Source organism: Asterias rubens, chromosome 6 (genome assembly GCF_902459465.1).
Source record: "Asterias rubens chromosome 6, eAstRub1.3, whole genome shotgun sequence".
NCBI classification, from domain to species: Eukaryota; Metazoa; Echinodermata; class Asteroidea; order Forcipulatida; family Asteriidae; genus Asterias; species Asterias rubens.
In genome coordinates this window covers 10,871,621-10,884,639 of record NC_047067.1, presented here as the reverse complement: position 1 = coordinate 10,884,639, position 13,019 = coordinate 10,871,621, and the positions used below count along the sequence as shown (strand labels likewise).

Here is a 13,019-nt window from a genome sequence, read left to right as displayed (position 1 = left end):
ATCTTTGACAATTACCAATAGTGTCCACTGTCTTTAATGAAAGTGGAAAAGAAAATGACAGTTACCACACTTTTTGTTTGCTACATTTGCAGTCATTCAGGCTTTGCAGACTGCAGTGCAATCCTTCTTGCAGTGTTTTATTTTATTTCACATTGACACTTGGGACATGACCTATTCTCTGACCCTTTTAGCGGTGCTGAGAGCAGGACTAAAGTGTGGAGTATTTTGTTGGAGCATGCTTGTGTCTTCTATCCTATTTTAAAGGTGGGATGCCATCCCACTGTGGCGAGTCATGGCCGAGCGTGGCGTGTCATGGCCGAGCGGTTAAGAGCACTGGATTCAAGCTCTGGTGTTTGATCAGCAGAGTGTGGGTTCGGATCTCGGTTGTGACACTTGCTACGTAAAATTGGGGAGGTAGTGCTTTCTGCTCCACCGGCCAGGCTTCGGACTAATGATACCCAAGCCTACATCTGTATGGACTGTAAAAGGGCTAACCCTGTTTCAGCCCTAGGAGTATATAGGTGGGAACGGCCTCTGGGGAAAAAAACAATTGTAGCCCACACCTTGAAGTGGCCTTGTGTGTCTGGCAACTTGTATACAATTTTTTTTTTAAGGCATTCTGTTTACACCAGCTTAAGAGTCGAAAGTAGTGAAAACTTTGGGCAAACATTAGATGTGGGTACATGTGATAAATAGATTTACTAATATATGGTACCTAAACAGTAAGATTAGAATTGCCAGTTTTGTAAGTTATTTTCACCTTGCTAAGAGGAAGTGTTCATTTTGCTTACTAAAGGACAGTTCTGGGTTATGTCCAATGAAAACTTGTCTCCCCTTTTTAATTTTAGGTTTTTTTAATATTCAGAGTAGGTTCATTCAAAAATAATTTTGGTGTGCTTAGTCTTCCATTTTAAAAATGTCTATGAAACTGATTTTCTGTCATGTTGTCAGTTAATTTTTTAATTTTTTTATATACAAATATTCAGGCATTTTCATGATATTTGGGTGTAGTATGTTGTGAGTGTTTGATGTAGGCGAAACTTAAAAGTACTAGTATTTAAAAAATAGAAACATGCAATCATTCACCAAATAAACATGATCCAGAGAAAAACTTACTACTGCCATGAGTGAGAAATATTTCTGCCATTTATTTTGTTAAAATTCTTTTCATTTATCAAAAACAAAATGAAGTATTGAATTGATCCAATTCACTAAGCCCACTTTCTTAGAGCTGTTAGTAGAAAATGATAATTGGCAAATGTTTCTGCTGAGCCAAATTCAGCTTCCAACCGGTCACAAACAAATACATTACATTGTAGTTTAGCTGGTAACCTGTTTCTGTTAAGCTATTTTTTTCTGTGCTAAGCAATTTTCTCTGTGCTTAAACAGCTTCCTGTTGGGTCCTGATGTCAACGCCTCAAAAAAGGTTTCATCTTGGGATGGCATGTTCATTGAAAGCTTGAAGGTAGAAAATAATTTATCCTTCCAAAAACCAATGATTTCATATATCTGTCGACAATGAAGTTAAAGGGTCTGGGTATTTTTGTAGGCCACAAAACACAATGTCTACAGATACAGATTTACATTAAACTTGCCCAGTTTGAAGATAGTAAGGGTAGAAAGCTTCCCTGAAAATATTAAATAGATGTTAAATTTGCATCGGGATAAAGAATATTAATTTTTTGGTTTTTACCCATATACACCGATGTGTGTAGCACTGTATACTCAGTACTTTCCCCGAGTCCTGTGAAAAAATCACAGGCATTTTTACTCGGGTGGGATCCGAACCCACGACCCTGAAAATATTACTTGCTTTCCATTATCATTATCTTTAACAATGTAAGTTTAATGTAAATCTGTGGACATTGTGTTATGTTTTACAAAAAGTACCCCAAAACAGTCTTTTAGATAAAAAGAAACTATAAATAAATAGTAAACTTGCGGGTACAACCATGTGTAAATCTCTTGGGGTGAGTGTTGGCTCTGAAAAGAGCCGGTTGGGTCTCGACGTTTCTCCTGAAGACGAGCAGAGTATACTGTTTGAAACGTCGAGACCCAACCGGCTCTTTTCAGAGCCAACACTCGCCCTAACAGATTTACACATGGTTGTACCCGCAAGTTTACTATTTATTTATAGTTTCTTCTAATTTCTCCACACCATGCAAAGCTTCAAACAATACTTAGTCTTTTAGATATTCTAATGTAGGGTTATATGGAGGTGAATTATTTTACTGTAAATACCATATGATTTGTACATTGATAATCTTTTCAGCTGTATATTTGTAATCACATAAACTGACTATTTTCTTCTGAAACTTCTTTGGAGAATAAACTCAGTATACTTGATGCTATGTTTAGTTATGGTCACACATCAACTTTTATACTTGCGTCTTTTAGCCTCACCCTTACGGACTCCAATGGTATCTATGTCTCATTTGAATTGAAATTAAATCTTGTGATTGCATAAAAGGTAATGGTACCCTTTAGCCAATGTATAATTTCTTTGTAACTTCAGGTTTAACTTTGTTTTACTTGGAAACAAGCAAGGGACAGCTGTTGTGAGAAAAATATTAAAAGACATCAGACCTGAAGTCTTTTTTGGGCATCTGAAAGCACACAAGTTTGTAAATGGTCTCGCTGGCTAGCTGCTGAAAAAATTGAGAGCAAACTCTGGATAATCATTGAAGTTCCAGGGTTATGTTTTCCCGCAGCAAACCGTTGTTCTGCAAAGAAAATATTTACTTAGCCCAGGTATGCCAGGGTGTAATGTTTTTCCTATTTTGAAACTGGGTTGTGTATGTTACATGTCTAATAATGTTGTGACATGCCAAGTGAAGACTTTCACCTATGCCATTTAAAGCAGATTGCAAACACAGCTGTTGCTCATGAGCTTGGATTGTTTTTTATCTGAAATCCAATGCTTGATTTCAACAACTATTTAAAATTATCGTTGAATGAGTTATAATGAATCAATGTTTACTTGTTGATAGCCAAGAGAATACTTAGGAATATTGAGGTTTAAAGAAACAAATTCCCATCTCAATAATATCCAGACACTATTGGTAATTGCTCAAAATAACTATTAGCATAAAAACCTTACTTGGTAACTAGAAATGGGGAGCTGTTGACAGTATAAAACATAGTGCGAAACCGTTCCATCTGAATTGAAGTTGTTTTCGAGAAAGAAGGTTTTTTTCCACGAATTTGATTTTGATACCTCAGAATTAGAACTTGAGGTCTCGAAATCAAGCATCTAAAAGAACACAACTTCGTGTGACAAGGGTGTTTTTTCTTACATTATTATCTCGCAACTTTGACAACCAATTGAGCTGAAATTTTACAGGTTTGTTATTTTTTGCAGATGTTGAGATACACCAAGTGAAAAGACCGGTCTTTGACAGATACCAATAGTGTCCAGTGTCTTTAAACTTTGACTTTGTTGGGAATCTAAAACTGAGAATTTCTTCAATGTTCCCATTTCATCCTGTTAGAGGCACCAATTGTGCTGTTAGATGTGTAATCAAATAAATAAACAAACAAACAAACAAACACACAAACACACAAACAAACAAAAAACAAACAAACAATCAAACAATTAAACTTGAGTATTCAAGAATTTTTGAGGTCCTGGAACCATTTTCCAAAGAGAATACAAAATACTAGTATAGACTTGATTTCAGGTTGCAGTTATTCTTCTGCATCTCAGCGACGAAAAAAGCCCCCACATTATTAACTACCACGCGCCCTATATCGTAGGCTAAATGACGGAGGTTGATACAAGAGGGCACTGTTTGTAGCGGCTATCAGGGCGACTAAAAGCCACTTGGAACCAAGTCTAGTAAAGACCTGTTGATATCCTGACTTTGTGTGAAAGGTCAATGAGGATGCTTTGTGTCCTTACAATAGTCAACATTTTGTGTACACAATGTTTGTTTGTATAAAACACGATAAAGGTTTCTGCCTTACAAGATAGTACATGTACATGTTAAACAGCATCAACATTGGCATAATGTATTGGGTGATTTGTACAGAAATCATAACAAGATCAAATGTAAACAGATTGTCTTTTTTTAAACAAATAATTTCTTTTCATTTATTGAAATTATCTATTGCCCTTCAACGACTGGCATTGTACAAATTATTTACACAAACTACAAAAGAGCACCTTTAAAAAGAAAATAAGTATATTTAATAAACATTTTAAAACAAATTTTCAAAAACAAATTTTCAAATCAAAGTTAAATAGATGGACGGCTGCTCTGTAAAGGACTACTATATACATTTTCATAGAAGAAGACAGATTTTAGTTTAGTTCTTTTTGCTAACAATGGAAGTTGCAATGAGACAGTTACTTTTGGTGGGAAGTTCATTGTAGGAAAATGTATTTAAAACATTAAAATAATACAACAGTAACTGTTATTACACAAATGGAAGGTTTACTATAACACTGGAGATTGTTTTTGACATATAGCAGTAAATATCTGAATACACCAGTTCCAAGTCAAATAAACATCCCTTTCAAGAAAACAACCATTTACTGACATATACATGGATATCTTTACTCAAAATTTATGTTATTTTTTTATACAAGAAAAGATAAAAATTAACTGTTAACAAATTTTGATAGCAGAAAAATGGCTGACGTGTATGGTTACGTCAATTCATTTTCATACAGTGGGTGCGTTCGTTTAGCTTCCCTGGATCGACCCTGGACTGCCCCCCGGTGCGTTCGAATAGCTTTGACGTCATTCCAGGGGCTCACCCGGGTCAGCCCCCAGTGCCATGCTTGTGGAGTGGGTCACTTGGGGGCTGGCCCCAGGTGCATGACGTCACTACGAGAGCGGTGAGTGGCCGTTCGTTTAGCTCTTATTATGGGCTCACCCGTGTGAGCACCGAGGGGTAGACCCAGGGAAGTTAAACGAACGCACCCAGTATAAGCACAGGAAGGCTGGCAGGCCTTTTTATGTACTTATGGTTAGCAGAACTATGGAATGGAAGTTTGTAAACGGTAAAGCACAAACCTGCCATAAGCAGCTCTATAATTGGGTCTCAAAATTCATCACTGCAATAACCTATCTATCTGAAAGTTTGTACATGTATATACTCAGCGCCTTGAGCACCTTGTTTGGTAGATACGAGAGCTATATAAGACTTCAATATGTTATTATTATATGAGATTGGGCCCTGTTTTGCAAATGATTGTGGCTGTGCAGACATAAACTCAAGGAAACCAGATGGCTCGTGGTATGGAATGTTTATGCATTTAAAACTTCCATATCTTCATCTGGCCATTTTTAAAGAGCATTGCAAATACACAAAGTTTAATGGGATGCTGTATCTATATGGACTATCAACTCTGCATTATGTGAAAATGAAGGACAAACGTTGTCAAAGTCCACAATAACCTCTTGATCTGTGGTTTTCAAATGATTGTTGACCATAGAGATGATAAAACCATCTACATGTATAAACAACACATTATTTATACTGGCCAACTTTGTTTGGGTTAAAACTAAAGTGAAGAAAATAAAAAAAGATATATAATACAAGACCTTATGCTAAAAATAGAAGCTCACCCGAATCTCATAAACATGTGTAAAACTTTACTACCGTACATGTGCTATAATCATATGTCCACGTTTTATGTTTATTAATACACTGACTGTACTATGTTATGGCATGCCATAAGGTGATCGCATGAGGGTTTGGTTTTGGGGATGTTTGTCTGATATCTGGGTATTTTTAGCAAAAGTAACGCAATTAGTAAGAAGTGCTCTTAATAATTCTTGGTTGGGATAGAGAGTAGTGTAGATTTTTAAAACAAAAACATACTCTTTGTAACCTTTCAGTGGAGCTATATACTCAATTAATAAAACAATCATCTTTAAAAACTAATATTCTTTGGCAAGGTATTGAGACGATTATAATACATTTTTACAGCCTAGAGTTGTCCAATGGTGTGTGACCTTTGACCTATGCACGTGTCATCTCATCCAATTGTTGTGTATAGGTGTCAAGCTTTTGTTGGTCGGATAACCGTGGACCTTCCGACCAATGGCTGCTTATCCTTGGACCAACTTTGTCAAACCTGCAGATTAAAAGAAAGAAAGAATTAAGGATAAGATAAGAAAAGTCCCTGTCAGGAAAACACGCACGGTTTTCATTAGAGGTAAATTGTGTCAAGTTAATGGCTCTGGTGACTTGCCGAACTTTGGCATTACAATCACTATTTGCTTCTCTTACAGGGTAAACGCAGAATCTCTGCGCTAGCTGTGTGAGTCAAGAATGCCCAGTCAACATTCGCAGCAAAACAGGGCTGTGATATCAAAATTTGTATCGCATTCGCATACAGCATGAACCAGGCCTTACACCTATACATATCAAAAAGATTGTAAATTTGATCGCTAAAAAGAAAATTAGTTCCTTTTCCCTGAACTTGACTTTCTTTCTTGAAATGCGAGAACATTTACTGTTAAACGAAAGAAACTTACTTGCTCAACTTGAAGAGGTCCTTCTCTTCCGCTGGCTCCCTTGCCTTCTTTGCAGCTTCCATTTTCTTCGTCGTCTGAACTTTCCTTGGACCTGAGGAGTCCTTCGTCTGGTGGTGTCCTTTTGTCACTGTGTTAATCTCATCACGGTACTCTGTTGTTAGCCGGCTTCCCTGGTCTCCCGTGTTCCCCCATGTGGGCTGTTGAGTCTGTGCCTTCTTCTGTTGGTCGTTGTATTTCTCTCGTTGCTCATACCACTCATGCTGGTAGCCGAAGTTGAGAAGTTTTCCCATGGCAGGGCGCTCTTTGTTGTCCCAGTTAGGGCTAGAGGAGGATAGAGTATGCATTGGTTAATAAACAGATTCAACTTATGTTGTTTGGTATCTCAATCTCACTAAGGACAATGTTCAAAGCCTATTGCCCACATTGTAATCCCTTTGAATATATCGTCGGCTCAGGACTATAAGGTCTTGAGTGCACTTTGTATGGTTATCCTAACAGTGGTGAGCTCCGGTTCAATGGAAGTTGAGCGGTCTCCAAAGTACTTGCTTAGCAAAAATGACTTATGACCCTTGCCATTCTCACAGCTGGATCCAATTTCATGAAGCATTGCTTCACAAATTTCTTTGCTAAGCTTGAAATTTAGTGGGGCACCAGTCACAGTAAGTGTAAACGTAATGTAGTTTTGTTCGTATAACCTGTTTCTGTTAGTAGGCATGATGGATAAAGAATAATATTAACTATTGTTTATTGTCCAGCTGTAAAGTCTGGGAAAAACTTCAACAAGTGAGCAAAAACAATTTGGTGCCAAGCAATGTACATGTACATTGCAAACTGTTTTTGATAACTTGTTTTCAGCAAAGCGTGTCATTTCTGTGTTTTGTTTTGCAAATCACACAATACATTTTCAATACCGTCCAAAATACTTACTTTTTGGTAGCTCTGGGCTGACTTTTCACTTTATTCTCCTCTTTCTTCCCTTTGCTCTTTTTGGCTATTTTTTTGCCAGTTGGGGTGATCTCCGGCAGCCTCACATGCATCTTGTCTGATACTGAATCACCCTCCCTCTGGAAAACAGACAGCTTGTCTTGGAGTGAAAACGGTGGCCTCCTGGGTGGGGGGCGAACTCCTTCCTGGTCGTCAACGTGGGAATCTGGCTTGTATTCCTCATGCACCATGTAATCTGGGAGGTAGACTTTCCTGGGAACGCTATATTGAAAAAGAAAAAAACAAAAATATTCTTGATTAACGTGTCAACATTTTGAAGTTTGCATAACTTTCCTGTCCATTGCTTTTTAACTTCCGAGTTCTGGTGCTGGTGAATTACTGCACATTACACGTTCAGGTGACTGAGCAGCAATGATTTACATGCAGTGGGCCCCTGATGATGTTACCCATATCCATAGCTTGTAGTTTACTCTTAAAAATGTTAATAGTTGATCAGCCGTTATAAAGCAACAGTTAATTATTATAATGTGAGTCATATAAAGCACCTAAAAAGGTTTGTGGTTCAACCAGGGCTCCATTTCATGGCACTGCTGAAATAGCACAACAGAATACAGGTTTGAAATTGTGTTTTAAATAATAATTTGTTTAAAGATGGGGATACTTAAAAAAAAAAAAAGTGATTGGTACTTTGTTGGTATTGAGAAGATGGTTTTAAGAATGTTATACCATCACTTGAAAATAAACAAGCAATTCTTAATTATGATTTTTGCTTTATATATAATTCAATTTACCTTTGTTCTTGTTGGACATCCTCCGGGTTCTGATCAAACCAATCCACACGAGGGTACGGCTTGGCCTCGTCACTGGGTGGTGGTCTCTCACGAATTTGCAACAAATCTGGAAAAAGGAATCAGAATAATACATTACAAAATATCTCTGGCAGATCTGAAAGATATATTAATATAATCTCAAAAAGATGAAACCTCAAAATTAATGATGATGAAGGTTTGTAAATGGGCCCTTTGTACAAAATTGTATAGGCCCATTTCGACTCACTAACTGGGGAGCTGTATTTTTTTTTTTTTTTTCCTTGGTAAATTGTTTTTAGGAACACAGCTCGCCCCAGTTGCATGGGTCTAGAAGTGGGTCCTTTTTACTTAGTTGAGGAGATCTAACGTGATAGGTGCTCAATTTCCTCTTTAATTAGCTTTGACATTTGACATTTGGGAGCAAAGCGAAGTTATTTTCAAAGTTAAGCATGTACCTTTACGACCGCGCATCTTGGCCAGCTTGACGTACTTGGAGTCGGTCTCTCGAATCCATCCTCTCATCATTCCGCTGTCATCTCGGGTGTCCTCCTCAAGCAAGGCATTGTTCAGCATAGGGATCTGAGATGGGGCGGGGTAGTCCTTGGGAGGGGCATTCTGGGCTCTCTTCTTTGGGGCGTGGTAAAACCAATCTGGGGAGAGAAAAATAAAACAAAATAAATAAAATACTATATTATTTCATATGAATCATTCAAGTGAAAAAGTGGTGGCGTGATACGGAAACTTTTCCTAAAAATGATAAAACTGATTGGCTGCCAGTGATTATTTATAAAAAAACAAATTAAAATCCACAATGTCAAATGTTAAATTTAAACTTTGTAATTAGCCTAATTAAAAAAAAGAGTGATGAGTGAGTGAGAATTGAAATTCCAGAATCAATACCATTAAAACAAACCGACTGATTAGTGCTTTTAATTTAATTATGGTTTCATATAAAACTTCACAAAACAAAATGTCGATCAGTTTTCTAAGTTAATTTATATTGGATTGGATTTTTGGAAGGTTAATTATTTATTCTAAAAGTTAAATCTTATCTCTCCTCTTTTCTTACCTTGTGTTCCTGATTTTCCGGCCATTATGATTATCTCAGTTTCTTTCAGCAAACTTTGCAGTTATATAAAGCTTTTTGTAAAAAATGGAAATGTAGTTTGATTTAGTTCTAGTCACACTCTGCCATACACACAACACGTCAGGGCAGCCTCGAATGAACTTTATTTTTCAGCAGCCAGCAAGCAAAAAGGCTATCCTGCACAAAACGATTGGGGTACACAATGATCTTGTTTACAACGTTGCTAAGTGTAGGGAGATAAGTTTGACCCGAGAGGGCGCTATTTACAAATCATTAAATAAATTTTCGGGATATAAATGGAAATTCCATTCCGTCTAATGAGGGCGCCATTCATAACAGCAAAACAAAAAAGAAAACAACATTCATGCTCTGCGGCCACGTGGAATTATAATTTTGTTGTGAACTTTATGATGTAGTAAGAGATGCGATGTGTGTTTAATCTCATACTTTTTGGAGGTTTGGTGTTTCATCTTTTCTCATCAGCTGGATCAGACCGGTGTGGTGGCAGCAGCAGGGCCAGGAAGAATGAAATCTGCAAAACTTCAGCAACAAGTTCAACTTTTCTTGGGATTTTAAATGTTCTCAAAATTTGCCACCAACAACAACAACAGTTGACTTGTGCCTGGGATAGTTTTGATGCTTACCCACAACCCAGTCCTAGGCAAATATTAGTGGATACTCCACCGAGCAGCATGGCCCTTGTACTGTATCAGCCAACTATTCTGAGCGCCTTCAGAGAGGAGACGAAAACCTTCAGCTTTGCAGGGAGGAGGAGTGTGACGATTCGACAGAAGTGGGAGGAACTTGGGGTGGCAGCAGTTGTATGGGACGCTGTACGTTACCAACTTTTATTTTCATTGTCCAATGCATGTTGAGATTTAGAACTGTTAGGTCAAATAGCTATCGTATCCTCGTGGAGACAAGTTCCTGTAGTTCTATCTATGCGGATGAGTCTATTGACCCCTTGCACGCGTGTCACACGCTGCGACTGATACCACGCTCACCATGTTGGTGGGCAATTATGTTTATGTGTATTAACGCTGCGTTGCCTAAAATGCGCACTTCACTGCAAAACGCACAGCATACTCTATGCATAGAGTTATATATGAAAACGCACAGTGAAATTGCCCACCAGTATGGCTCATTAAAGATTTTTCTGATGATGACGTCAGGTGAAATGGGTCAATAGTATTAGTAGTCAGGTTGTAGGAATCTTAACTTAGAGATTTTTGTTACTACATCCTGGCACAATTGATTGTTTTGTCATAATACCACTTCTAAAATAGCTGACAGGTGTATAAAGGTCACGGTTACGGTGGTTATAGACTGCATGAATTATTGCAATCACAATAGACCGATTGCGCTGCCAATGTTAACATGCGATCACATGACCTATAGTGTGTATAGTAAAACACAGCTACGCAGTAAAGACATGGGAAGACTCGTACCGATGGACCATTTTGGCTGTATTTTCAATAAATAACACTTTTAACTAAAAACGGAGCCCTTTTTATATGAAGTTGAATATTGTGACATTGATTTAAATCACATTTTGCTGTTTGATGTTCCCAGTATTCTACTACAAAAGAGGTTTCTTTTGAAAGTATGGTTAGACTACGTAAAATACTGAGGTTTGAGCGAGCTCACGCGCCACGGATTTTGCGTAGTGCACGACGTGAAGTTGGGCTGTGTAAGGGAGATCGCAAAGTTTTCCGACTCACTGCTGACAGCTACCCCTTCTAATAACAAATTTTGAGGGTGAAAATAAAGGGATTTACAGCTTCTTAATGAGATTTGTTTTGAAAATATTGGCAGCAAAATCATCACAACAAGGGCAATGTAAAACCACACTTTCTGTGCACAAACACATGGTATCGTGTGAACATTCTCTTGTAATTTCCTATTTGATGGAACTGTGTTTACCCATTGGCATTGTTCAGCCACCGGGTGGTAAGGTCTCTAGTTACAAACTCCGGAATATTCTTTAGTGATTTCGAGAATTTAGTTCTTTTTGAGACAAAAATTGCAACAGTAATCATGTCTTTTTAACGCATGTTTATATATGCAGGTTACGCCGTGTTTGTTTACATCCAATACTCAATATAGGTCACGTGAGGCACGGAGCACTATCGGTCTATTGGTTGTGAGTTCGAAAATCAAAATTTAAACCAAGTTCTACAATTTCCTGAAAAATTCATCCCAGCTGTTTATTTCATAAAAATATGATGTTGTTTTGTTTTCCTTTATAAACAGGCAGTAGTATTGGCAGAATACCTGGAACAAAATGTTGACAAACTCCAACTCTCATTAGAGAACAAATCCGTTATTGAGTTAGGGGCGGGAACCGGACTTGTTGGAATAGTAGCAGCACTCCTCGGTGGCCATGTAGATCTTACTGATCGTAAAATTGCATTGAACCAGCTGCAGGCAAACCTGGAGGCAAACATTCCTGAATTTGGTGTCAGAGGTGGGATCGCTGCATCTGTCAAGGAGCTTACATGGGGAGAGAACCTGCAGGAGTTCCCAAAGCCATACGACCTGGTCTTAGGAGCAGACATTGTGTACTTAGAGGATTCTTTCCCTCATCTAATAAAGACTTTGGTGCATTTGACCAACAATGACAGCTTAGTGCTTTTGTCTTGTCGTATCAGATACGCCCGAGATGAGAACTTTCTGGATTTGTTGAGGGAGAAGTTTTCAGTTAAGGAGGTTCTCCATGAAAAGACCAGGAATATTCATATATTTGAAGCAAAGCTTTTATAATTTTGTGTCCCCCACTTTTTGAAGGGTAGGGGACATCAAGTGTCCCTCCATGTTTTTGACCACCCTTATCATGAGGCTCAAGTTTTGCACTTGAAGACCTACATTGTTCTGTTTCAATTAGGCCTCTAAATGTCCTAAGATTGCACCACAGAGCGAAAAGAATGCAAAATTTTCCTCAACTATATGTTCAATAATGGCTCCCCAATTACACGTTCAATAACTGCTCCACTAACTACACATTCAATAATGATCCCCCCAACTGCAGGTTTCAATAATGGCTCCCCAAACTACACGTTCAATAATGGCTTCCCAACTAAAAGCACACTCAATTATAGGGGAGCCATTATTGAAAGTGAAGTTGGGGGCGCCATTTTTGAACGTGTAGTTGGGGGAACTATTATTGTACATGCAGCTGGGGGAGCCGTTATTGAACATGTAGTTGGGGAGCCTATATTGAACGTGTAGTTGGGGGAGGCAGTATTGAACGTTACGTGTAGTTGGGGGAGCCATTATTGACAAGTAGTTGAGGTGCCATTGTTAAATGTGTAGTTGGGGAGCCATTTTTGAATGTGTAGTTGGGAGCCATTATTGTACATGCAGCTGGGGGAGCCATTATTGAACGTGTAGTTGGGGGAGGCATTGAACATGTAGTTTGGGAGCCATTATTGAATGTGTAGTTGGGGGAGCCATTATTGAGCGTGTAGTGTGGGAGCCATTTTACAAGATCAAAGTTCATGGCTTGGCACATCAGGATTTGTAAACATTGATTAATTTCAGTCAAACAGCTTGCTGATTGCAAAATCCATGTTATTTCCGTCTGAAGTAATCTAGTTTTAGAAGAAACTACCAAACTCAAGATGGAGGCTGGTCTTCTGACTCATCTCGCCACCTAGCAAGCTCGCCACCAACAAAGTCGCCCCCTAA

At 38.3% G+C, this 13,019-nt stretch overlaps 2 protein-coding genes across 3 annotated transcripts; one reads left to right on the top strand and one right to left on the bottom strand.

The window, feature by feature from the left end:
• Positions 1–5,157: 5,157 nt before the first annotated feature.
• On the bottom strand, positions 5,158–9,452 carry LOC117291213 (uncharacterized protein C7orf57-like). Its single transcript, XM_033772812.1, has 6 exons — positions 9,315–9,452; positions 8,701–8,895; positions 8,228–8,333; positions 7,419–7,697; positions 6,492–6,812; positions 5,158–6,088 (listed from the first exon to the last, which is right to left on the bottom strand). Exons 1-6 carry the CDS (start codon positions 9,337–9,339, stop codon positions 5,974–5,976), a joined length of 1,041 nt encoding a protein of 346 aa, XP_033628703.1. The 5' UTR covers positions 9,340–9,452; the 3' UTR covers positions 5,158–5,973.
• Positions 7,623–13,012, top strand: LOC117291214 (protein N-lysine methyltransferase METTL21A-like). 2 transcript variants are annotated; one of them, XM_033772814.1, is made up of 3 exons: positions 7,623–7,678; positions 9,816–10,165; positions 11,586–13,012. In XM_033772814.1, exons 2-3 carry the CDS (start codon positions 10,025–10,027, stop codon positions 12,093–12,095), a joined length of 651 nt encoding a protein of 216 aa, XP_033628705.1. In that variant the 5' UTR covers positions 7,623–7,678; positions 9,816–10,024; the 3' UTR covers positions 12,096–13,012. The 2 variants fall into 2 exon arrangements, with proteins under 2 accessions (XP_033628705.1, XP_033628704.1); XM_033772813.1 differs by lacking the exon at positions 7,623–7,678 and having other exon boundaries at positions 9,705–10,165.
• Positions 13,013–13,019: the final 7 nt, after the last annotated feature.